This window comes from Neoarius graeffei, chromosome 9, assembly GCF_027579695.1.
Source record: "Neoarius graeffei isolate fNeoGra1 chromosome 9, fNeoGra1.pri, whole genome shotgun sequence".
Taxonomy (NCBI): Eukaryota; Metazoa; Chordata; class Actinopteri; order Siluriformes; family Ariidae; genus Neoarius; species Neoarius graeffei.
The window spans coordinates 17,846,900-17,874,756 of NC_083577.1; the positions used below are offsets into that span (position 1 = coordinate 17,846,900).

At 43.6% G+C, this 27,857-nt stretch overlaps 1 protein-coding gene across 4 annotated transcripts in view; it reads right to left on the reverse strand.

The window, feature by feature from the left end:
• Positions 1 to 27,857, reverse strand: part of il1rl1 (interleukin 1 receptor-like 1) — a 61,592-nt gene that overhangs the window by 25,059 nt on the left and 8,676 nt on the right. For 3 of the 4 annotated variants that reach the window (XM_060929127.1, XM_060929124.1, XM_060929125.1), the window contains exons 3-7: positions 27,368 to 27,614; positions 24,678 to 24,840; positions 23,020 to 23,170; positions 22,835 to 22,903; positions 22,651 to 22,756 (exon numbers count right to left, since the gene is read on the reverse strand). In XM_060929127.1, the coding sequence (XP_060785110.1) occupies positions 22,651 to 22,756; positions 22,835 to 22,903; positions 23,020 to 23,170; positions 24,678 to 24,840; positions 27,368 to 27,614 (736 nt within the window). The remainder of the gene's footprint in view (positions 1 to 22,650; positions 22,757 to 22,834; positions 22,904 to 23,019; positions 23,171 to 24,677; positions 24,841 to 27,367; positions 27,615 to 27,857) is intronic. The other variant, XM_060929126.1, reaches the window with a different exon arrangement.

A 27,857-nucleotide genomic window follows, 5' to 3' on the forward strand; every position in this document is an offset into this window, starting at 1 on the left:
GAGGAAGCCCGGGCCGGTTTGCTGGCACTGCGGGGAGCCAGGTCACCTCCAACAGCAGTGCTCGGCGATGGAAGTGGGCCCGGTGGTTCAGATCCCCGACGCGCCAGGAGCCGCCCTCGATCGGGCCAGAGCGTATCGCATACCGGTGAGTATCCAAGGGGATACATATCAGGCTTTGGCAGACTCTGGCTGTAATCAGACCTCAATTCACCAAAGCCTGGTGCAAGATGAGGCATTGGGGGGAGCACAGGGGGTGAAGGTGTTGTGTGTGCACGGGGATGTTCATAGCTACCCTTTAGTGTCGGTCCACATTCTTTTGAGGGGAAAAATTTAGAGTAAAGGCGGCGGTTAATCCTCGCCTCACCCACTCGATAATTTTGGGGACTGATTGGCTGGGATTCGGGGAGTTAATGAGCCATCTAGTGAAGAGTGGGTCCTGCCGTAGTTTAACAGGGGGAGGTCCTGGTGTCGCTTTGGCGGGAGCAGCTGTCACAGAGCTGTCTACGTCATCTCCACGTCACAGTGAGGAGCAGCAGGCTCCTCCTCTCTTTCTCGGGGAATCCCTGGCGGATTTTCTGTTAGAGCAATCGCGAGATGAGTCTCTGCGGCATGCGTTTGACCAAGTGAGAGTAATCGATGGTCAAATGCTCCAGCCAAACGCCACCCCGTCCTTCCCCTATTTTTCTATTATGAAGGATAGGTTATACCGAGTGACGCAGGACACTTAGACTAAAGAGCAAGTCACGCAGCTTTTGATTCCAAAGAGCCGCCGGGAATTGGTATTCCAGGCGGCTCACTTTAATCCCATGACTGGAGACTTGGGACAGGATAAGACACTAGCCCGACTAATGGCCCGGTTCTATTGGCCAGGGATTCGCGGCAATGTCCGTAGGTGGTGTACGGTGTGCCACGAATGCCAGTTAGTAAATCCAGCAGCCATTCCAAAAGTGCCATTGCACCCTCTCCCATTAATCGAGACCCTGTTTGAAAGAATTGGGATGGATCTCGTCGAGCCATTAGATTGGTCAACACAAGGGTACCACTTTATTTTAGTTCTGGTGGACTATGCAACGTGATACCCGGAAGCAGTGCCTCTGCGCAATATCTCAGCAAGCAGTATTGCGGAAGCGCTCTTTCGTGTCATCTCCCGAGTTGGAATCCCGAAAGAGATTCTGACTGACCAAGGCACCTCGTTTATGTCATGTACACTGAACGAAATGTATGGGTTATTGGGTATTAAACCGATCCGCACCAGCGTTTATCACCCACAAACGGACGGTTTAGTTGAACAGTTCAATCGCACCTTCAAGAATATAATTAAAAATTTCGTAAGTGAGGACACACGTAATTGGGATAAATGGCTCGAACCCTTGTTATTTGCAGTGTGAGAGGTCCCACAAGCCTTCACGGGGTTCTCCCCGTTCGAATTGTTATATGGGCGTAAGCCCCGCAGCATTCTAGATGTGCTGCGAGAAAATTGGGAGGAGGGACCTTCACCCAGTAAAAATCAAATTCAATGCGTTATGAACCTGCACGCAAAACTCCACACACTCACACACTTAACCCAGGAGAATTTGCGGCAGGCCCAAGAACGGCAAACCTGCCTGTACGACAGCGGTACGCGCCTTAGGGAGTTTGCACCAGGAGATAAAGTTCTCGTACTGTTGCCCACATCGAGCTCCAAATTATTCACCAAGTGGCAAGGACCCTTTGAGGTCACACGGCGAGTCGGGGATGTCGACTATGAGGTGAGGCGAATGGACAGGGGTAGGGCGCTACAGGTTTACCACCTCAATCTGCTCAAACTCTGGAACGAGGAGGTCCCCATGGCGTTGGTGTCGGTGGTTCCAGAGAAGGCTGAGCTGAGGCCGGAGGTTCAAAAGGGAACATTGGCATTGCGTACCTCTCCGGTCCCCTGTGGAGACCACCTCTCCCCGACCCAACTCACAGAGGTCGCCCAGTTGCAGTCCGAGTTTTTGGACGTGTTCTCGCCCCTGCCCGGCCGCACTGGCCTCATAGAGCACCACATTGAGATGCCCCCGGGGGTGGTAGTGCGCAGCTGCCCTTACAGGTTACCCGAACACAAGAAAAAAGTGGTTCGGGAAGAACTCGAGGCCATGCTCGAAATGGGCATCGTCGAGGAGTCCCACAGTGACTGGAGCAGCCCGGTGGTCTTGGTACCCAAGACCGACGGGTTGGTCCGGTTCTGTGTAGACTATAGAAAAGTCAATACGGTGTCTAAATTCGATGCGTACCCAATGCCTTGTATTGATGAGTTGCTCGATCGACTAGGCATGGCTCACTTTTACTTGACACTGGATTTGACAAAGGGTTATTGGCAGATCCCCTTGACTCCATTATCCCAAGAAAAAATGGCCTTTTCCACACCGTTCGGCTTACACCAGTTTGTCACACTTCCTTTTGGGCTGTTTGGGGCACCCACTATGTTCCAGTGACTGATGGATAGGGTCCTCCGCCCCCACACCACCTATGCAGCCGCGTACCTAGACGACATCATTATTTATAGTAATGACTGGCCGCGGCACCTACAACACCTGAGGGCTGTCCTTAGGTCGCTGAGGCGGGTGGGTCTCACAGCCAACCCGAAGAAGTGTGCGATTGGGCGGGCGGAAGTATGGTATCTGGGCTTCCACTTGGGCAACGGGCAGGTGTGTCCCCAAATTAACAAGACTGCAGCAATTGTGGCCTGCCTGAGGCCCAAGACCAAAAAGGGGGTGAGACAGTTCCTGGGGCTGGCTGGCTACTATCATAGGTTTATACCTAATTATTCGAACGTCACCAGCCCGCTGACTGATCTCATTAAATAGGGGGCACCAGATCCGGTCCAGTGGATGGAGCAATGCCAGCAGGTTTTCTCTGAGGTGAAGGCTGCACTGTGCGGGGGGCCACTGTTACACTCCCCTGACTTTTCGCTCCCCTTTACTTTGCAGACAGATGCATCGGACAGAGGCCTGGGGGCCGTTCTGTCCCAGGAGGTGGAGGACCGCCCCATCCTGTACATAAGCAGGAAGCTGTCAGTGCGTGAGGGGCGCTACAGCACCATCGAAAAGGAGTGCCTAGCAATCGAGTGGGTGGTCCTTGCCCTCCGCTACTACCTCCTGGGGCGCTCTTTCACCCTCTGTTCGGACCACGCACCCCTCCAGTGGCTCCACCGCATGAAGGATGCCAATGCGCGGATCACCCGTTGGTATCTGGCACTCCAGCCCTTTAATTTCACAGTGGTCCACAGGCCGGGGGCTCAGATGGTCATGGCGGACTTCCTCTCCCATCAAGGGGGGGGGGGGGGGGGGGGGGAGTCGGCTGCAGGCCGGACAACTGCCCAGCCTGAGTCGGGCGGTGGGGGTATGTGGCAGCGGGGGCGTGGTCAAGCGTCGGTCTGTGACCAGAGGGTGGAGTCAGGGAAGGTAAGTGGCAGAATCACTGCACCTCATGTTGGTTAATCTGTGTTTGTGTGTCTTCCCCAGTGACCGTGCCCTATATGAGGAGAGAGAGAGCAGAGGAAGGAAGCTCTCTCCCCAACCAGATGACTGGTGTGTGTGCACACGCGTGCGTGAATAGTTTAAAGCTGAAAAGCTAAAATAAAGAGTTTGTGGAACTGAATTCTGGCCTGCTGTCTTTCTGTGCTCCACCCACACGAACTGCTACATATACACACACACACACACACATATACATGTGTGTGTGTGTGTGTGTGTGTGTGTGTGTGTGTGTATATACCTACTGTGTCTAGAACCTATCATCAGTTTCAGTTTTGTGCCACCCTGCAATAAGGTGTAGATTTGTACGAATCGTAATAGAATAGATCTATTTGTTGTCATGGTCGTATATAGAATTTCAAAAATGAATACAAGTCCACACCTAGAGGAGTCACGTGACGCAATGCAAGAAGGAGCCACGGTATAGGGAGCTCCGCACTGCATTGCTGCCTTTATCCTTTAAAACATTTACACCAGAGACATTAGTATCCAGTATACTTGTTAACTAACAGGGGTGCAAAAAGATGTCAAAACTTTCCAAGTCTTCGGCCTGTGGAGATATTAAAAGACATCTAAGATCACACGGGGCTGACGCCATGATGCAAGACTAAGATGGTGGTGACGAGCCCGACCAGCAGCAAGTTCACGGCATAGCCCAGGATATTAGTAACATTTACACAGCACTAACAAAGATTTCTGAGGATTTGGAGAGGCTGGCAGAAATACATCGTACCACTGCATTGGTGGAGACTAAACTCTCCTCCCTAATTACAAGATTGGCCGATGTTGAGAAGTGAGTGGAATATTTGGAAACGACCAAGAAGGAGTGGCAAGCTAACCAGCCAGCTAGCAAGACAGACGTCGGACAGATCTGGGGAAAAATTAGAAGTCATGGAGAATCGCTCACGGCACAACAAAGTTCGATTCATCGGCTTTCCGGAGGGCAAAGAGGGAGGAGACGTGGTGAGGAGCTGGTGCTATACTACTATAATGCTTTTCCCAGACTACTCAAGAGCCACCCAGATGAAGCGTGACAAAGGAGTGCAAGAAAAAACTGCATGAATGGGGGGTGAACTTCAGGTTGCTGTACCTGGCTAAACTGAGAATCAAGACCTGCGAGGGTGAAAAGGCTTTTGACTGTCCCCGGAGGGCCATGGCTTTCATAGATGCTATGCAGCGTATAAGGAGGCTTTGTGTTTTTATTGGGTTCAGCTACGAGTCAAAGGTACCCTGATGTGTTCCCATCCTCTTCTTATGCACCTAAATGTTAAATTAAAGACACTGGTGTAGACTTCATGGTAGTGGTGCATGAGGAGGAATCATGACGAGTGGAGCCTCGCGGACCAGGCACGGACTGTCGGATTTCCGTTGGGGGATCTTTTGTGGGGGTTGTAATGTGTAAAGTTCAGGTTCAGTTGCACACTCTTTATTTTGTTAGTTTTAGGGGGGTTTTTGTGTTTAGTCATCACCACTGCTTAACTGTACTGTTTCTGATATATGGTTGTGTGTCATTATTGTGTAGGCAGGCATGTCCTCTCAAATAGGTTTAATATGTCTCTCCACCTGGAATGTAAATGGATTGGGGAACCCCGTTAAGAGAAAAAAGGTCATGACCATGCTCAAGAGTAAAAAGTATGATGTGGTGTTTCTCCAAGAGGCACACGTCAACAGAGGAGTCTGAGAAGCTCTGTGTAGGATGGGTTGGACATGTATTTTACAGTATAGGCTCTAGTAAAAGCAAGGGTGTCATAATTTTAAGTAAACATTTACAGTTTAAATATCTCAAGCAAATTAAGGATAATTCAGGAAGGATGATTGTGCTGGCTGAAATACAATCTCAAAAGTTAATCTTGGCTAACATTTACGCACCTAATTTGGATGATCAAAAATTTTTTATTGATCTTGAAAGGAAGCTTCAAGCGGCTGGGAATCATGCTGTTGTTCTGGGAGGGGATTTTAATCTTGATGGATCCAGCTCTTGACCACAATGGGGCAGGGTTGCATAAGGTGATGAACGCTGCTATGACATTGCAGAGAATTTGCAAATCTTTAGGATTAATAGACATTTGGAGGATCATGAACCCTTCTGGTAGGGATTACACATATTTTTCACCAGTACACAAGATTTATAGCCAAATAGATTTTTTTCTAATATCTAAAGCACTCACTTCTTCTGCTGTGGGTGGTGAAATAGGGAATATTCTCATTTCTGACCATGCCTGGGTTGGCTTGGACCTATTACCCCAAAGTGAGAGAAGAAAGTCTTACAGGTGGCATCTTTACTTGTCCCTTTTACAGGACCCAGTAAATGTAGAGACATTAAGACAGAAATAAAGAATTATTTAGAGATTAATTGGCAGTCTGTATCATCGGTGGGTGTGGTGTGGGAGGCCCTAAAGGCTGTGATTAGGGGACGTCTTATCCAACACACTTCATATTGTAAAAAAATTAAAACAAGAGTTGCTAGAATTGGAAAATAAAATTAAACAAGCTGAAACAGACTTGAAGCAACAAATGACAACACGGCATGAGAAAACTGACAAAGTTAAAATACCAGTATAATAACATTATCCCAAAAGGTTGAATTTAATTTATTTAAGGCTAGACAAACATACTGTATTTTGAGTCGGGGACAAAGCAGGAAAGTTACTTGCCAGTTATATAAAACAGAGGGAGTTGGCTTCCACTATTCCGGCTGTTAGGTCAGGGGCTGGCGACCTGCTCACTGCGACTGTAGATATTAATAAGGCTTTTAAAGAATTTTATGGTAATCTCTATAGTTCAACATCTACCTCTAATGAAAAAGGAGTTCATAAGTTTATAGAACCACTAGGACTCCCCAAATTGACAGATGAACAGAGGGATTTTTTTTAAACTCAGATATTACTATTGAGGAGATTAAAGGGGTAATTCAGGCTTTACCATCAAGCAAAGCACCTGGGCCAGATGGTTTTACTGGGGAATTTTTTTTAAGAGTTTTGTGACAGAGTTAGCTTCAGCTTTACTAGAAGTGTATAAGGAAGCACTAGAGAGGGGTGTACTGCCACCAACTCTAAGACAGGCCCTTATTAGTCTAGTTCCTAAGAAAGGTAAAGATTTGGATGAATGCAAGAATTACCATCCTATTTCATTAATGCAGATAGATGTTAAAATAATCTCGAAAGTTCTAGCAAACCAATTAGACAGTGTAATTGCATCATTGATCCATACTGACCAAGTAGGGTTCATTCACGGTCATAGCTCCTCGGATAATATTAGACACCTTGTTGATGTCATGTGGTCTGTGGTTGATGTCCAGTCCCCAGTTGCTGCAATCTCTGCTGACGCCAAAAAGGCGTTTGACATGGTCGAATGGGGGTACTTATTTAAAATTTTGGAAGAGTTTGGATTTGGTATTACCTTTATAAAATGGATTCATGTATTATATAAGCACCCAGAAGCAGCTGTGCAGACTAATGGGCTTATCTCTGATTATTTTATGTTGGGGAGAGGAACAAGGCAGGGCTCCCCCCTTTCTCCTTTGCTTTTTTGTTTAGCCATAGAGCCTCTCACGGCAGCCATACTATACATGGCGCGACTGATTTCCCGGGTGTTACTGCAGGTGGGATGGTACATAAATTGATGCTTTATGCTGATGATATTTTATTACTGGTGTCCGACCCCAGCAAATCTGTACCATGTCTCCTTGGAATCATAAACTCATTCTCAAAATTCTCCGGTTACAGGGTAAATTGGTCCAAGTCCGAGGCACTCCCCTTAACAGCCTATTGTCCCTGCACTACATTCCATCCAGGTGTTTTTCAGTGGCCTGAGCAAGATATCATGTACCTGGGTATCCGGTTTCCTAGACAGCTGAAAGATTTGATCAAAGTCAATTTTGACCCATTGTTACAAAAAAATTTCCTGCGATGTGGAGAGATGGTCAACTCTTAATTTGTCTATGGCAGGTAAAGTTAACATTCTGAAAATGAACTGCATCCCCAAACTTAATTATCTTATCCACTCCCTCCCTTTAGAAATTCCCCATTATTATCTTAAAAGGTTCGACAGGATATCCAAGATATTTATTTGGAATAAGAAACACCCCCGGCTGCACCACAGCAAGTTACAAAGACCAGCTGATAGAGGAGGCTTGGGGCTGCCAAAGATGTTGTTTTACTACTATGCTTTTAATTTAAGACACCTAGCCCATTGGTCTCTCCATCCCGAAAGGGCTTCCCGTGGTACTGTATGGAACAAGCTGTAGTGGCCCCTCTGTCACCCATGCAAGTCTTGTCTACTAAATTAAGTAAAGAAGCAAAAATGCATCCAATAATCTCTCATCTTAAATTAATTTGGACTAAGGTTGCTTGAATATTTAAATTTGATCCATTTCTAAATATTTCTTCAAGTATCTGGTTAAATCCAAAATTACAAATTGGTAAATTCCCCATTTATTGGAAGGTATGGCTGGAGAACGGTATGGGCATATTAGGGGATCTGTATTGTGATGGCTCCCTAAAATCGTTTGAGGATTTAACGCAACAATTCAATATTCCTAGGTCTCATTTTTTTAGGTACCTGCAACTCCGCCATATGTTGGTAGGGATTTTTGGATCCAGTACATCAGTTCCCCAAAATGCAGAACTCCTAGATAAGAATCTAATGAGTTATGGAAAAGGACATGAGGCATCTGTCTATTATTCTATGATGATTCAGACTCTTGGTAATGGGCCCATTTTAGCTCTGAAGAATATATGGGAAAGGGATCTGAACCTGACAATCGCTGATGAGGGTTGGGATTTAATTTGTAAAAACGTTAAAGTAGTATCAAGGAATGCAAGGGTACGCCTCATTCAATTCGAGATTATACATTAGTTTTATTGGACTCCTTCCAGATTGTTCAGACTAGGATGTTATATAAACAACTGGGTAGACTGAATTTATATGAAGGAAAATGGGGGAAATACTTACATTTCTTAAAGGGCTCCTGAAACGGTTTATACAGGGGAGAGACGCAAGTTCTGAGTTTCCAGGTGGAGGATTGCGTACCTGTGCTGCTGATGCTCTTTTTGTGTTTGTGTGGGATTTTTTTAAAGTAAATTATCTATTTTAATGCTGTGCTTATAGATTTCATCTAGGTATGTACATGTGTGTGTATACAAGCATATGTGTATTTGTACATGAAGGTGTATTGATAAAGGTTTCTGATTTATGTAATTATGGGTTATGTTCTGCATTTATTTAATCTTTTTTTTTCATTTGCACTAATGGTACAGCTAGTGTGGCTGTAGTTACTAGAGATAGGTCTGCTATACATGAAGGAGCACGACATTAAATAATTAACAACCAAAGGATCAGCATTTGGTGGTGATGGTTTACGGGAGATGGTTTGGGGGGAGGGGGGTTGGAAATATGCTGTGAATCTTTCATTCTGTAATACCATGCCCTGTTATGCTGTTAAAAGAATAAAATGTTAAATCACAAAAAACAAGTCCACACCTAGAAAACATTTCAGCATAGTAACCCCTAGGGCCTAGCCCAGAGAGATTTGCCCCCCTTCCCTCACCATGAATGGCCCTACTTGTCATAACTAAAAATAATTATGAAAATGAAGTTTAAATATGACAAGTCCCACAGTAGAAACATTGTCCCTCCCTTCTCCTCCTAATGCACTCAGAGTGTGTTAACCGGATGCGGGAGATTTCCATAACGGAGCTCTTTTCCAGGGTATGAGCAAGCTTACCAGCCTCTTATAGAGAGGGACGGTGAGTCAGAAGATTGCCTGAATGGATCACAAGGTCAATGAGAGAATCCAGTGTCAATTGTTCATCCCGGCAGGCGAGCTCACTCAGTATTTCCGGGTGTAGCCCCTTGCGAAAGACCACTTTAAGTGCAGCCTCATTCCATCCACTAGCAGCCCCTAGTGTTCTGAATTCCAGCATGTACTCCGCCACGCTTCTGGAACCTTGTGACATGGTGAGTAAACTTTCACCTACTTCAATGCCTTTGGGTTTGTGGTTGAAAACCCTCTTAAACTGGGCAAGAAACCGTTCGTAGGCTTTGGTAGCGAAGTACATTGAGCACTGGAGGAGGAAACCCTTACATGCGAGTGGATCTCCGGCAAATTTCTCCGGGGCAGGGAGTTGTAGCGCTGGGCTCAGAACTGGTTCGGAACACGGTAGGACGGCCTGCAACATCACAGTTGCTAGTTGTGACATCCTGGTGTTGAGGTTAGCTAGCATCTGCTGATGCTCTCCTAGCAAGCATCCCTGAGCATTGAGAGCTGTCTGCTTCACCTCTTCCACAACATCTATGATGGCAAAGTATCCTGTCACAGTGCAGGCACTTATGGATGTATGTGCAGAAGAGGAGTGTAGAGCAAACAGCGAACAAGCCAAAATGTGAGACGGGAATCAGGGTCGAAGAACTAGCAATGGTCAAGTGAACGGCAAACAGGGCAAACGAGGACAGGCAAGAGAGTAAATGAGAGAGGAGAAGCTAAAGTCGAGAAGCCGTGCATCAGTCAGCCATAAACAAGGCTCGGTATGTACTGGGAAAGGCAGAATGATACTTCACAGTGAAGTGGTGTGAGAGTGGGGTTTAAATAGGCAGAGGGACTAATAGGATGATGAATGACAGCTGTGGTTAATAGTCGGGAGACAGAGGGCACTGTGAGTTCTGGGAAGTGTAGTTCATAGAGTCCATATTTGTAGTTTGGTCGAAATCGGCAGATTTACTGACAGGTAAGCTATCTAATTTGCAATGTGATTGGTTTGATGCTTATTCAGTCATTTATTTAAACAAGAGCATTGCCAGGCATCAAATATCAGCAATGGCAGATCTGGCTCTGTTAGAAGACCTCTACATGTCTCTAAGATGTAACAGAGGTGTCGTAGTGCAGGGACTTTTTTTTTTATGAAGAGTGACGAGTGGCTATTAATTCACTTTCCTCCCCCAAAGCATCCAGGGTGGTGGTGTGCCTGCACAGGGTGCAGAGGACTCACTCATTCACTCAATTGCTCACTCACTCTCTCTCTCAAAGCCCACAGTTGTTTGGCTCTCTGAGGATCCAGGCCAAAGGCTGAACACCACTGGTGCCTGGCTCCAATTGATCTGAAACATCATTAAAATGAAGAAATAAAGAAACTCCACAACTATCATTTTTGGTGGTGAATTTGAGATCTGACCATTTTTTCATCACCTACATGTAACGATTTGTGATATAAGCTATTATATTATTCTACTATTATGTACTGTATATAGGCTATACATATCAAGGGTGTATAAATTAAATATTCAAACATCAGCTGGGGTTTGATTATTGGCAGCAACGTTGCTGACTACAGTAGAGATTTCTTTCCATACTGCCTTTTTCTGATGTCCTATGATGCTACTTTTCAGTCTGAAAAATATAAATAATTATTTCAATTGGACTTGAGACAGAGCTTCTATTATCTTCTTGGCCATATTACACATATCCATGTTGTAAAGTTTATGCGTATGGTCTCTAAATCAAAAATGTATGGAGATTATTTAAATGACGATTTAAATAATAGGTTTTCAGCCTCCACATTTATCAATGCCTGATCATTCTTACACTGTGATTGGCAAAATACAAATGCTTCATTAATCACACGCGAATCCTGTTTTACAATGATTTCTACATTCGGATCTGCACTAGACTGATAAACAAGGGCCTTTGTCATGTTCTTTAAATCATTCCTTTTTTGTGGTGTGGCAGGGTGCATCCCCTCCTAGAACTGCCACCTTATTGTGGTGGAGGGGTTTGTGTGCTTGAATAATCCTAGGAGCTATGTTGTTGGGGGCATTATGCCCCTGTTAGGGTCTCCCAAGGCAGACAGGTCCTAGGTGACAGGCCAGACCAAGAGCAGTTCACCAAAACCCTTATGGATAAAATAAAATCAAGGACCGTGACGTCGCCCGGTATGGCGCGGGGCCCCATCCTGGAGCCAGGCCTGGGGTTGGGGCTCGTATACGAGTGCTTGGTGGCTGGGCCTTTGCCCACGGGGCCCGGCCGGGCTCAGCCCGAAGCGGTGACGTGGGCCCGACCTCCTGTGGGTTCACCACCCACAGAGGTAGCTGTAGGGGGCCGGTGCAGTGTGGATTAGGCGGCAGTCGAAGGCAGGGGCCTCAATGACATGATCCCCGAACACAGCGGCTAGCTGTTGGGACATGGAATGTCACTTCGCTGGGGGGGAAAGAGCCTGAGCTTGTACGGGAGGTTGAGAGCTACCGGCTAGAGATAGTCGGGCTCGCCTCCACGCACAGCTTGGGCTCCGGAACCCAGCTCCTCGAGAGGGGCTGGACTCTCCACTTCTCTGGAGTCGCCCATGGTGAGTGGCGGCGGGCTGGTGTGGGCTTGCTTATAGCTCCCCAGCTCAGCCGCCATGTGTTGGAATTTACCCCAGTGAATGAGAGGGTCGCCTTCTTGGAGTCCCTGGGAGAGGTACTGAGAGGTGCTCAGACTGGGGACTCCATTGTTCTACTGGGGGACTTCAACACTCATGTGGGTGATGACAGTGACACCTGGAGGGGCGTGATTGGGAGGAACGGCCTCCCCGATCTGAACCCGAGTGGTATTTTGTTATTAGACTTCTGTGCTAGTCACGGTTTGTCCATAACGAACACCATGTTCGAGCATAGGGGTGTCCATAAGTGCACATGGCACCAGGACACCTTAGGTCGGAGGTCGATGATCGACTTTGTTGTCATTTCATCGGATCTCCGGCCCTATGTCTTGGACATTCGGGTGAAGAGAGGGGCTGAGCTGTCAACTGATCACCACCTGGTGGCGAGTTGGATCCACTGGCGGAGGAGGAAGCTGGACAGACCTGGCAGGCCCAAACGTATGGTGAGGGTCTGCTGGGAACGTCTGGCCAAGCACTCTGTCGGGGAGGTCTTTAACTCCCACCTCCGGGAGAGCTTCTCCCAGCTTCTGAGGGAGGTGGGGGACATTGAGTCTGAGTGGACCATGTTCTCTACCTCCATTGTAGATGCAGCTGTTCGGAGCTGTGGCTGCAAGGTCTCCGGTGCCTGTCGTGGCGGCAATCCCCGAACCCGGTGGTGGACACCGGAAGTAAGGGATGCCGTCAAGCTGAAGAAGGAGTCCTATCGGGCCATGTTGGCCTCTGGGACTCCTGAGGCAGCTGAAGGGTATCGGCAGGCCAGGCGTGCCACAGCTCGGGCAGTTGCGGAGGCAAAAACTCGGAACTGGGAGGAGTTTGGTGAGGCCATGGAGGAGGACTATCGGTCAGCCTCAAAGAAATTCTGACAAACCATCCGGCACCTCAGGAGGGGGAAGCAGTACTCTGCCAACACTGTTTACAACTGGGGACATTGTCGGGCGGTGGAAGGAATACTTCGAGGATCTCCTCAATCCCACCATCACATCTTCCATTGAGGAAGCAGAGGCTGATGACTCAGAGGTGGACTCGTCCATTACCCAAGCCAAAGTCACTGAGGTGGTTTTCAAGCTCCTTGGTGGCAGGGCACCGGGGGTGGATGAGATCCGCCCTGAGTATCTCAAGTCTCTGGATGTTGTGGGGCTGTCTTGGCTGACACGCCTCTGCAGCATCGCATGGCGGTCAGGGACAGTGCCTTTGGAGTGGCAGACTGGGGTGGTGGTCCCCCTTTTTAAGAAAGGGGACCGGAGAGTGTGCTCCAATTATAGGGGACTCACACTTCTCAGCCTCCCCAGGAAGGTTTACTCCAGGGTACTGGAGAGGAGAATTCAGCCAATAGTCGAACCTCGGATCCAGAAGGAACAATGCGGTTTTTGTCCTGGTCGTGGAACACTGGACCAGCTCTATACACTTCATAGGGTGCTTGAGGGTTCATGGGAGTTTGCCCAACCAGTCCACATGTGCTTTGTGGATCTGGAGAAGGCATTCAACCATGTCCCTCGTGGTATTCTGTGAGGGGTGCTTCGGGAGTATGGGGTTCGGGACTCTTTGCTAAGGGCTGTCTGGTCCCTGTACGAACGGAGCAGGAGTCTGGTTCGCATTGCCGGCAGTAAGTCAGATCTGTTCCCAGTGCATGTTGGACTCCGGCAGGGCTGTCCTTTGTCACTGGTTCTGTTCATAATTTTTATGGACAGAATTTCTAGGCGCCGGAAGGAATCCTGTTTGGGAACCACAGGATTTCATCTCTGCTTTTTGCGGATGATGTTGTCCTGTTGGCTTCTTCAAACCAGGACCTTCAGCATGCACTGGGGCAGTTTGCAGTCGAGTGTGAAGCGGCTGGGATGAGAATCAGCACCTCCAAGTCCAAGGCCATGGTTCTCGACCAGAAAAGGGTGGCTTGCCCTCTCCAGGTTGGTGAAGTCCTGCCTCAAGTGGAGAAGTTTATAGTGGGGCAGCATAGCTAACCTATTGTGCATTTTGTGATACAAGCACCAAATTTGGCACAAATGTACATTGACATATGGCGAACATTTCAGATATTGAGCCACTCGGAATTCTCTCTTCATGTCCACCATATTGGAATTCAAAATGGCCGCCATTTGAAATCTACATTTGCGCTTATCTGACCTTATCTTCACTTCCCTGTTGTTTCCATTCTGTGGACTGTTACATGAAGAATAGATATTTTTATATTCCAATTAAATTTAAGGTAATACTAGCACTGTGTTTGCCATCCAGACTGGTCCTATTGCAAGAGGATAGTGATGACCACATCAGTGGATTTTATACTTTTCCTCATTAAATAATATTTGGTGCAGGTGATGACCTAATCAATACCTCATTAAGTAAAATGAGATGTGTTGGAATCCCAGCACAGACACTGGAATGAAATGGCTGCCGTACACAGAGGTGCTGATTTAAGAAAAGATTTAAGTGGTCTCTTATTTCTTTTTTTTTCCAGAGCTGTATGTCATGTCTCTACACAAAATAGCCCATATTATTGAGAAATGGATTGATCAGTATAGTTTGCAAAATTATTTACAAATAAAAAAATTAATTTGTCAACTATTCACCCTCCATTGGTGTAAAACCCCTAAATTAGTTATGGTTAAATCAGCTGAAAGTTTCCAGAAACTATGAGGTGATTTCCATTCTAAAGACAGTGATTTGATTGTAGAAAGCTCCAGGGTTTATTAGAGAGCATACTTAAGCAAACAGCATCATGAAAACCAATAACCTATGAAAACACATGCAGGACAAGGTTCTGAAAAAGTGTCAATTAGGGTTTGGTTATTAAAAAAAATCCCAAACTTGGAGCACCCACAGAGCAATATTAAATCCATCATTTTAAAAAAAGGAAAGAATTTGGTACAATCATGAGGAAGTCATCCACCAAAAGTCAGTGACTGAGTAAGTAACCAAGAGGCAGAGGACGGAATAGATGCTCATTCTTGTTCATCAGCATTATCTAGTTGTTCCAGTTAAACTTTCAGGAACACACACCTTCTCCTGCTTGACAATGCAGTCACCTTCACCCTTCCATCCATCCATCCATTATCTGTAGCCACTTATCCTCTCCAACAGGGTCACAGGCAAGCTGGAGCCTATCCCAGCTGACTACGGGCGAAAGGCGGGGTACACCCTGGACAAGTTGCCAGGTCATCACAGGGCTGACACATAGACACAGACAACCATTCACACTCACATTCACACCTACAGTCAATTTAGAGTCACCAGTTAGCCTAACCTGCATGCCTTTGGACTGTGGGGGAAACTGGAGCACCCAGAGAAAACCCATGTAGACATGAGGAGAACATGCAAACTCCACACAGAAAGGCCCTCGTCGGCTGCTGGGCTCGAACCCAGGATCTTCTTGCTGTGAGGCGACAGTGCTAACCACTACACGACCGTGCTGCCCGTCACCTTCACCTACTTTAGGATAATTAGCCTATTGCTTAACTGTTGGAACTCCTTCGGGTTCCATATCAAACCTAGAACAACACAGAATCTAATCAATAACTCAAACTTGTCAAAACAATTTTTACTTCACAGACTTTGAGTAAAATGTTGTCTTGTCAAAAATACATGATGATGAATATTCATCTCTCATGAATTAAGTGGAGTACTGTAATAAAGTATGTCATTTTGAAAAATGGATACCAGCAAATATTGTCATGTACTATAAAAATATTTGACCCAGAGGTAATCGCACATGTAGAATTCAAGTGGCTGCCATTTTGAAATCCAATATGTTGGCTAATTTATAAAGATACACAATGCAGATTGTAACCATTGGATTCCTTTCCTCCCAAAACATACATTTGGACACCAGAATCGAGTCAATAGCAGCATTAGACCCAAAGATAATCGAAAATGTAGATTTCAAACAACGGCCATTTTGAAATCCAATATGGCGGCTCATTGGTACAAAATATGCGATGCAGATTGTTACCATTGGATTCCTTGCCCCCCAAAACATACATTTAGACACCAGAATCGAGTCAATAGCAGCATTAGACCCAAAGATAATCGAAAATGTAGATTTCAAATGGCGGCCATTTTGAATTCCAATATGGCGGACATGAAGGGAGAATTCCGAGTGGCTCAATATCTGAAAATGTTCGCCATATATCAATGTACATTTGTGCCAAATTTGATGCTTGTATCACAAAATGCACAATCCTTTTGAATATTCGAGCTAAACCGCCCCACTATTAAGTATCTCGGGATCTTGTTCATGAGTGAGGGAAGGATGGAGTGTGAGATCGACAGGTGGACCGGTGCAGCCTCCGCAGTGATGCGGTCGCTTTACCGGTCCATCGTGGTGAAGAAGGAGAGACCTGTAACTTCTTTAAGAGGCTCCTCTGTCCTCCACTCGTTACCTGTATTAATGGCACCTGTTTGAACTCGTTATCACTATAAAAGGCACCTGTCCACAACCTCAAACAGTCACACTCCAAACTCCACTATGGCCAAGACCAAAGAGCTGTCAAAGGACACCAGAAACAAAATTGTAGACCTGCACCAGGCTGGGAAGACTGAATCTGCAATAGGTAAGCAGCTTGGTGTGAAGAAATCAACTGTGGGAGCAATTATTAGAAAATGGAAGACATACAAGACCACTGATAATCTCCCTCAGTCTGGGGCTCCACGCAAGATCTCACCCCATGGGGTCAAAATGATCACAAGAACGGTGAGCAAAAATCCCAGAACCACACAGGGGGACCTAGTGAATGACCTGCAGAGAGCTGGGACCAAAGTAACAAAGGCTACCATCAGTAACACACTACGCTGCCAGGGACTCAAATCCTGCAGTGCCAGACGTGTCCCCCTGCTTAAGCCAGTACATGTCCAGGCCCGTCTGAAGTTTGCTAGAGAGCATTTGGATGATCCAGAAGAGGATTGGGAGAATGTCATATGGTCAGATGAAACCAAAATAGAAGTTTTTGGTAAAAACTCAACTTGTGTTTGGAGGAGAAAGAATGCTGAGTTGCATCCAGAGAACACCATACCTACTGTGAAGCATGGGGGTGGAAACATGCTTTGGGGCTGTTTTTCTGCAAAGGGACCAGGACGACTGATCCGTGTAAAGGAAAGAATGAATGGGGCCATGTATCATGAGATTTTGAGTGAAAACCTCCTTCCATCAGCAAGGGCATTGAAGATGAAACGTGGCTGGGTCTTTCAGCATGACAATGATCCCAAACACACCACCCGGGCAATGAAGGAGTGGCTTCGTAAGAAGCATTTCAAGGTCCTGGAGTGGCCTAGCCAGTCTCCAGATCTCAACCTGTTAGGACTGGGGACTGTCTTGGCCTCCAGAGGCCACTGTTATTGCTTTTCTTGTCATGTTTGTTTTGGCCTCTAGAGGCCGCCACTGTTTCTGTGTTTTATGTTTGTTGTTTTCCATGTGTCTTGTGCCCCGCCTAGTCCTCATTAGTGTCACCTGTGTCCTATTTTAGTTTGTGTATAAATACCTCTTCAGTTTGGTCCCTAGGCACAGAGTCTTTGTGCTGTAATGCTTTTTGTTAGAACCGCTGTCCCGTGTCCTTGCTTTTGCCCTTGTGTTTTTGGCCTTTTGTTTTCTTGTTGGAGTTTTCACTTAACCTTTGGTATCTTCTGAGCATTTACATTTTTGCCTTTTTCTTATTTGGTCTTTGAACTTTTGGATTTTCTTTTTTGATTGATCTTCTGAGTGTTTTGCATTTTGGATTATACTTTTTGTTTTTTGCCCCAGAACCTCTGGATTATACTTTTTGTTTTTGCCCTGGATTGTATATAGTGTAAATAAACTGTTTTTGATACTCTACTTTCGCCTCACGCCTCTGCACTTGAGTCATCCCCCTGGTGGCCTAGTGGGGGTTTGCTGGATTATCACACCAGCGAACCAGGTGCAAAACCCTAACACAACCCCATAGAAAATCTTTGGAGGGAGTTGAAAGTCCGTGTTGCCCAGCGACAGCCCCAAAACATCACTGCTCTAGAGGAGATCTGCATGGAGGAATGGGCCAAAATACCAGCAACAGTGTGTGAAGACTTACAGAAAAACATTTGACCTCTGTCATTGACAACAAAGGGTATATAACAAAGTATTGAGATGAGCTTTTGTTATTGAGCAAATACTTATTTTCCACCATAAGTTGCAAATAAATTATTTAAAAATCAGACAATGTGATTTTCTGGATTTTTTTTCTTCTCATTTTGTCTCTTATAGTTGAGGTATACCTATGATGAAAATTACAGGCCTCTCTCTTCTTTTTAAGTGGGAGAACTTGCACAATTGGTGACTGACTAAATACTTTTTTGCCCCACTGTATATGAATCACTTCAATCATAATTATGATATTAGATTTATTGTTGCCACTTAAAACTATTCCTATGCCATTACTGAGGTCTCAAGGCATTTATAAACGAAAGTGAGGCCATGGATCTGTGTAAATGCTTTAAGTGTTATTGGAACTGAGTATGCTTTAAATCAATCAAATGGGTTCAGTTTAATATGCAATCAGGTTTACTGTCAGTGTAAAACAATAACTTAAGATTTGTGCCAATCTGTTTTGACCTTCTCATGCTACACATTGTTACAGAATGTTATAGCTATGTGTGTGCATCTGAAGATCATGGCACTGCTCTGTAGACCTTCAAGATGTACATCCCTGACCTCAGCCCAATAATAATTAATATAAATATAACTAATATAAAATGAGGCACCTCACTAGCTTCTCTAGAAGGCATGAACTCCAACTAAATTGAAAAACCATGCTGTTTTGCAAATTTGCAAGCATTACAGTGTCTTGCAAAAGTATTCATGCACCATTAAATCCATTATAGCAAAATGGAACGAATATGGCACCACTACAAACCTGACAAGAGAAGATCACCCACCAAAACTCACAGACCAGGCAAGGACGGCATTAATCAGAGACGCAACAAAGAGAATACTGGAGGAGCTGCAAAGATCCACAGCGGAGATGGGAGTATCTGTCCATAGGACCACTTTAAGCATACACTCCACAGAGTGGGGCTTTTTAGAAGAGGGGAATGAAAAAAGCCATTGCTTAAAGAAAAAAAATAAGAAAACCTGTTTGGAGTTTGCCCAACAGCATGTGGCAGACTCCCCAACACATGGAAGAAGATTCTCTGGTCAGATTAGACTCATTGAACATTTTGGCCAACCTGGGAAACTCAACACTTCCCATTACCCTGAGAACACCATTCCTACAGTGAAGCATGGTGGTGGCAGCATCATGCTGTGTGGATGTTTTTCATCTGCAGGGACAAGAAAACTGGTCAGGGCTGAAGGAAAGATAGATGGCACTAAATACAGGGTAATTCTGGAGGAAAACCTGTTTGAGTCAGCCAGAAGTTTGAGACTGGGATGAAAGTTCAAGTTCCAGCAGGACAATGACCCTAAACATACTGCTAAAGCTACACTGAAATGGTTTAAATGGAAACATTTAAATGTCTTGGAATGGCCTAATCAAAGCCCAGACCTCAATCCAATTGAGAATCTGTGGCATAACTTGAAGATTGCTGTACACCAACGCAACCTTGAAGGAGTTGGAGCAGTTTTGCCTTGAGGAATGGGTAAAATCCCAGTGGATAGACGTGCTAAGGTAATAGAGACATACCCCAAGAGGCTTGCAGCTGTAATTGTAGCAAAAGGTGGCTCTACAAAGTATTGATTTTGAGGGGTGAATACCTATGCACACTCCAGATTTCTGTTTTTTTTAATCTTAATTATTGTTTGTGTCACAATAAAAATAAAGCAATTTGCTTGTGCAACTGATAGGCATGTTGTGTAGATCAAATGGTGCTAAACACCCAAAAATCCATTTTAATTCCAGCTTGTGATGCAACAAAATAAGGACAAACATCAAGGGGGATGAATACTTTTGCAAGATACTGTAGCTTTTCAGTCTGGGAGAAGCCATGGCCTAATGGTTAGAGAGGCACCTTTTAGGGACCAAAAGGTCACTGGTTCAATTCCCTGGAAAAGCTGAAGTACCCTTGAGCAAGACACCTAACCCCAGGTTGCTCTGGGTATGTTGTACATTGCTCTGGATAAGACTGTCTGCTAAATGCCAGTGATGTTCCTTGGCTTCTTTGCTATTGCCAGGCTTCAGTAGCTAACATGAATTGGCTAAGTAGCTTATGGGTTATTTACTTCTGACTAATTCATTAGCAAACTACATTGCATTAGTCATGCAGATGACCAAACTTGCAAAAGCTACTATTTTCAGGCAAATGTTATGTTAATGAAAATCCTGTAAATTCAGGAAAAAAGTTTGTATCCTACTCGTGTTCCTGAGTGTGTGTAAATTTATCCATAAGAAGGCTAACTAATGTCAACCTCAGCTTGATCAACTTCAAATTATAGAACATTGCATGGATTAATGCACTCATATATGGACTATACTGTTGAGGATGAGTTTAAATCCCTTATTTTTATTATGTGTACAGCATTTAAATGATGCCATTATACTTACAGAAGCGCTTTTGAGTCTTTTTCAGAAAACACATCCTCATGCTAGTTCATTAGGACAGAAATTGATGTCTGAGTGAAAAAGCCAGTATCCAATTTGTCCTCGAGTAGATATTTGTTTGTTGAAATTTGTAGCACTACAGAGAATGGACAGGAAAGCATTGTCTCTGCTAAAGTGGATTTATCCCCCAGAACAGATTATGTACTCAAAAATGGGTACTGTCTATTTGCATAGGGTTGAATACTCATTAGGAATCCATTCTTTTATTATTTAGCAGTTATTTAGTATTTCCAGCATTCTGTGTAGTTTACCTTTTAAGGAGCTTTGTGGGTGTCACTGAATGCAAATTAGCTATCTCGGAGTACAAAGAAAAACAGCATTTCTGAAACTTTGGTAAATTTGATGGAAATGTTTAGTTCATTTACACACAACTTTACAAAGAGATTGATAAATGAGGCACACTGGACTACAGTTAGGTCCATATATATTTGGACATTGACACAAATTTTGGGTTTATTTTTTACCTGTTTACTGAAACATATTCAAGTTATAGTTATATAATGGACATGGACATAAAGTCCAGACTTTCAGCTTTCATTTGAGGGTATCCACATTAAAATTGGATGAAGGGTTTAGGAGTTTCAGCTCCTCAACATGTGCCACCCTGTTTTTAAAGGGACCAAAAGTAATTGGACAATTGACTCAAAGGCTATTTCATGGGCAGGTGTGGGAAATTCCTTCGTTATGTCATTCTCAATTAAGCAGATAAAAGGCCTGGAGTTGATTTGAGGTGTGGTGCTTGCATTTGGAAGATTTTGCTGTGAAGAAAACATGCGGTCAAAGGAGCTCTCCATGCAGGTGAAACAAGTCATCCTTAAGCTGCGAAAACAGAAAAAACCCATCCAAGAAATTGCTACAATATTAGGAGTGGCAAAATCTACAATTTGGTACATCCTGAGAAAGAAAGAAAGCACTGGTGAACTCATCAATGCAAAAAGACCTGGACACTCACAGAAGACAACAGTGGTGGATGATCGCAGAATAATTTCCATGGTGAAGAGAAACCCTTTCACAACAGCCAACCAAGTGAACAACACTCTCCAGGAGGTAGGCGTATCAATATCCAAATCTACCATAAAGAGAAGACTGCATGAAAGTAAATACAGAGGGTTCACTGCATGGTGCAAGCCACTCATAAGCCTCAAGAATAAAAAGGCTAGATTGGACTTTGCAAAACATCTAAAAAAGCCAGCACAGTTCTGGAAGAACATTCTTTGGACAGGTGAAACCAAGATCAACCTCTACCAGAATGATGGAAAGAAAAAAGTATGGCGAAGGCGTGGTACAGCTCATGATCCAAAGCATACCACATCATCTGTAAAACATGGCGGAGGCAGTGTGATGGCTTGGGCATGCATGGCTGCCAGTGGCACTGGGTCACTAGTGTTTATTGATGATGTGACACAGGACAGAAGCAGCCGGATGAATTCTGAGGTATTCAGAGACATACTGTGTGCTCAAATACAGCCAAACTGATTGGTCGGCGTTTCATAATACAGATGGACAATGACCCAAAATATAAAGCCAAAGCAACCCAGGAGTTTATTAAAGCAAAGAAGTGGAATATTCTTGAATGGCCAAGTCAGTCACCTGATCTCAACCCAATTGAGCATGCATTTCACTTGTTAAAGACTAAACTTCAGACAGAAAGGCCCACAAACAAACAGCAACTGAAAACCGGTGCAGTAAAGGCCTGGCACAGCATTAAAAAGGAGGAAACAAGTGTCTGGTGATGTCCATGAGTTCAAGACTTCAGGCAGTCATTGCCAACAAAGGGTTTTCAACCAAGTATTAGAAATGAACATTTTATTTACAATTATTTAATTTGTCCAATTAGTTTTGAGCCCCTGAAATGAAGGGATTGTATTTAAAAAAGTGCTTTAGTTCCTCACATTTTTATGCAATCATTTTGTTCAACCCTCTTAATTAAAGCTGAAAGTCTGAACTTCAACTGCATCTGAATTGTTTTGTTCACAATTCATTGTTGTAATGTACAGAATCAAAATTAGAAAAATGTTGCCTCTGTCCAAATATTTATGGACCTAACTGTATATTGTAATTTGTTAGTACTTTTCCACTCCTGCCCAAAACTGCTTAACTAACAGAGTAAGAATCTCAATGGAATAACTGCAGGAACTTTTTTCCTATTATTAAAATCCTATATACCCTATATAGTCGATTGACAAATTAACACTGTTTTACCTTTCGTCCGACTTCAGTATGAGTCTGTTCTTCATCCAGTGAACACTTCCCCAATTGTCTATATTGGTACCAAAGAACACCAGGCAGTTGAGTTTCACTTCTTCCCCTGAAAGAGTTTGATTTTGTAAGTTTACCTAATCAATCTATATTGGGTTTAGAGGAGAAGGAACTGACTGGTTCTTACCCAGGTCCACAAACATCACAGAGTTGTTGGTGGGATATTGAAAGGTTGGAGGGAAACGAACTGATGGAACTGCAAACAAACTCTTTGAAATTAAACATTAAAAAGCCTAAATCTAATGAGTTGATGTATGATATATTGTGAAATTTAACAAGCACAACTGTGGTCATAGTCTCATTGCATTCTACCTTTTCTTTGAACCTGGAAGGATCCACTGGTGTTGTAAATGTGACCATGATGTTCCCATGTGCATATACAGGTGTAGATCCCTTTAGCTTCTTCTGCTCGGAGGTGAACTTGATACTTGTCATCAAAGTTGTTAGGAATCAGATGGAAATCCTTCAAAATACAACTGAAATTTCAGATCCATCTTTCCCTTCTCATAGATCATTTGTAACTCAACTGAACACTAAGGTTGCCTGTGACATGCTTTAAAGATGATTTCACATGGTAAGACAAATGGTCTACCTATCTGTTCTAACTTTCTAAAGTGGTTCTACTTGCAACCTTTTCTCAAACAGAAATTATCTCTTTACAGGACTGTACATAGAACATTTAATGGCTCCATGAGATGCACAAACTGAAGGAATTGTTAGGATGCTCTTTTCTGAAAGAGTGTATCTACATGTTAAATGTTCTAACAACATAAATTGCAACGATTGTTTATGGACTGTTGTGGCTTAAAGGGGCCAGTTCACCCTTCCTAGAATCCAAAATATTGTTTTTATTTACATATGGATCACTGCATTTGGAAAGCATGTGACTGCTACTCTGCTAACTCTCTTCTTGTGCACTCACCAATGAATGAATAAATGAATGCCTTTATTATCACTGCATAAATTACCATGAAATTTAATATTGCAAAGAAAGATGCTGGGTAGTGGTAGTTTGTATGGTTATGTCCTTACCCTAGCGAGTGCACTTTTGCTTCATGTGCCTCCTGTTGGCACTGATAACAATCCATGGGGTCCTGGCTTTATCCCCTGGTATGTTGTGTGAGCAAAGAAATTTAGTTGGAACAGCCTGTTTACACTGTAATCCTATGTTTAAAAGATCTTGGTGACTATATGTTGGATTTGTGAAACATTTTAATGCTGATGTTAAAATCAGTACATTCATACATGCTGCCATCTTGTTCAACTATGTCTATCAAATATCAAATATATATACCTCACTGAATACTGAGCGTTTACAAGAAAATGTTATTTTTCTTGTCATACGTGGAAGTTTTGAACATAATATACCAGATAGGGTCATGGCCACCCATGAGATGGCCCAAGCTGGTTCTGGTCCATTACAACCACGCATTGGCCTACTGAAAAATGGTACCTACTGCCATCCGGTGAGGCACATCACAATACAGATGTGAGTATGGAGTCAAACTCTTGCAGTTACCAGAGGACCAGCCCCCACTGTAACCCTAGCTATGTAATAGGCAAGAGGCTGAGGGCTACAGAAATGGAGATCGGTACCACACAATGTGTCTTATGGCATGGGAAGGACTTACAATGGAATAACTATACAAAAACTGAATTAATTGATGGAAAATATAACTACTCTGACAAAATAGCTTCAATTTCATGCTACAATTTATTATGTATGGCCCAGGGTTTCACCACATTGTTACAGATTGTTTTTCAAACACAGTTGAATATCAACAGCATTGAAAATAGCAACTTGCTGCACTCTACTTAGCGCAGAGGCTTCTGAGAAGGGTGAGCTGGCCCCTTTAAGATGCAAGTGGCCCTATGAGCTACATCAAGAATGACAGAAGATTTAGAAGTCTTTTGAGATAAGTGATGTAACTAAAAAGATAAAATTAAAGAGAGTCTCCTTCTGAATCTACCTTGTACCAGGTGATGTTTTCTCCTTTGTTTTGCCACACTGGACACCCAAGAGGCAGAATGTCTGTTTGCTCAGAGAAGTTTCTGTATAGTTGATCGGTGTGAAACTTCTCATAGACGACAACTTTAGTTTCAAACTCTTCACACTCAGATGCATTATACCACCTGTGAAACACATACCATAGACATAAAATAAAATGTCACTGAGACTAGTGGCAGAATAATGTAAATATTACACCATCGGATAACACAATATCACAGTTTTCAGTTTTATAGGATTATTATTGCCAGGGGTGTCCAGTGATGAATGAACTTGTAGGTACAACAGCCCGTCTCTCTTTAAAAAACTACAGATCCCACCAACCAACTTCCGCGTTAACCTACGTCACGCCTGGGTGGGATCACCTACGTCACTTCCTCCATGAACACATAAGTGACTCAACCACAGTCTGTCTAAGAACTACAAATCCCATCAACCAGCTTCCACTTGACCTGCGTCACGCCGGGGCGGGATCACCAACATCACATCCTCCATGAAGGCATAAGTAACGGAACACGTTTCCGCTCTCTCTCTTTTCCGTCTGGAGCAGCTGTCTGGACACAAAGAGATTTGCTCTGCTGAGCAAACCAGATAAAGACGTCTTTTCTTTCTTGCAAGATCCACGATTTAGCATGATTTCTTTGTTTACCACTGGCCCCGGTAAAAATCCAGAATAACGCGATTTTAAACTCAGATAGAGTTACAACCGGTTTTGTTTGTCTATCAGTAACGTTACCAAACTGCTGCCCAAAGCAGTTTTAATTTAAAGTTAGGAGTGATCAGATTCCTCCTAATTAAAGCGCTGTGCACATTATTTGATCAGAGACTTCTTTTCATCACGAGCGACCACGTGTCGGACCAAGAAATCCTCTGCTTTCCACGGAAGCGACTCACGTGCTCCACAAAGGTGAAGCTCCAAAAGTCTCAGAACATCTTCTCATAATCTCGTGTAGAGACGAGATGCTGAAGTAAGGATGGCATTTGGGCAAAACCTAGTCTTAGGAATTATCTTTTATGAAGCAGTGTGAATTTAAATTCAGGAACTGTTTAATTGTGTACACTGCAAACACTTAGGATGTTGAATTGATGATTGTTCTATTTTGTTTTGACCTCTCAGTTGTTTTAATAGATAGGCTGTTGCATGCTTTCTTCTATTCCTTACTAACACTCTTAATTTCATTCTTACACATATTTTGACCTCATCAAGGTTTCAGTGGATTTAGTAATGTATAAGCAAGTGAATTAGCAATCAGAGCTAATTCTTTTGCTGTAGGCTACAGGCCTCTCTCACACACACACACACACACATGGAGTTAGCTACCAGAGCTAATTCTTTTATTTCGACCACGTGGACACAAACACACCTTAGCTAGCCATCCAGGCTAACTTTTTGTTCAGGCCACACACAGGCTAACTCTTTGTTCAGGCCACGTGGACATACACAGGCACACCTTAGCTAGCCATCCAGGCTAACTCTTTGTTCAGGCCACGTGGACGCACACACACGCTCATCAAGTATATATCATATTTGTATATATTTCCACTGCTATTATTCATTTTTTATCTTTGTTATAATAAATTCAATTATTATTGAAACTGTGTGTTTATTTGTTGTGCTAAATATTCTTTGAAGTCATCCAATCTCAAAAGAATTCCAAGGTGCATATGAGTTATGTAATATGGTAAGTGATCATAATAATTTGGAATATACCATAATTTAGCTCTTTGATCATTTATTATTAAGCATCAAAATTAATGGTATTATTAATGAGACTGATTCAATGAGAACGATTCAATAGTATGATTCAATGAGACTGATGTAATGATTTAATGAGGCTGATTTAAAGGTATTATTTAATGAGACTGATTTAATGACTTAATGAGACTGATTTAATGAGACTGATCACTTAATTACCAATTGCACCTACAAACTCTAGTCTAGAGGTTTTAGAGTGATGAATGAAACTCTTAAAGGAAAAGTCCACCGTACTTCCATAATGAAATATGCTCTTATCTGAATTGAGATGAGCTGCTCCGTACCTGGCCGAGCTTTGCGCAACCTCCCAGTCAGTCAGACGCAGTCAGACGCGCTGTCACTCCTGTTAGCAATGTAGCTAGGCTCAGTATGGCCAATGGTATTTTTTGGGGCTGTAGTTAGATGCGACCAAACTCTTCCGCGTTTTTCCTGTTTACATAGGTTTATATGACCAGTGATATGAAACAAGTTCAGTTACACAAATTGAAACATAGCGATTTTCTATGCTATGGAAAGTCCGCACTATAATGACAGGCGTACTAACACCTTCTGCGCGCTTCGGCAGCGCATTGATATCTGAGCTCCGTATCAATGCGCTGCCGAAGCGCGCAGAAGGTGTTAGTACGCCTGTCATTATAGTGCGGACTTTCCATAGCATAGAAAATCGCTATGTTTCAATTTGTGTAACTGAACTTGTTTCATATCACTGGTCATATAAACCTATGTAAACAGGAAAAACGCGGAAGAGTTTGGTCAGGTTGATGTCATCTTATTTCCCAGTACAGCAAGATGTAACTGATTCAAAATTTTAAATAATGAGACCCTCAAATAGCCTTAGATAGACTATATGAATATGTGTGTGTGTGTGTGTGTGTGTGTGTGTGTGTGTTAATAACCTTTGGGTGATGTAATGGCCTGTGTCATTCAGACTCAAAGGCAGGAAGTACAAGACAGAACCATGGTAATGGACCCGCTCATTTTCCTCCATCGTGATTGGCTGGATTCCATCACTTAAGTTTTTGAACCAAAATATAAACGAATTGTTTGTCTCCTTGCTGCAGTCCAAATTGGGGCAGGTCTGTCTCAGTCCTTCTCCCTGTATCACTCGGATAGTCTGTAGTTCAGAAAGGTTTTCACACTGGGCTGAAAAAACACAGATTTACTTGCAAATGTGTATCATTTTTCAGTTTATTACTGTATCAAATACATTCTAAACTTAATTTATTCTCAACATGTTGCTGACTGATATCAACAAAATACAGTGGTGCTTGAAAGTTTGTGAACCCCTTAGAATTTTCTATATTTCTGCATAAATATGACCTAAAACATCATCAAATTTTCATACAAGTACTAAAAGTAGATAAAGAGAACTCAGTTAAACAAATG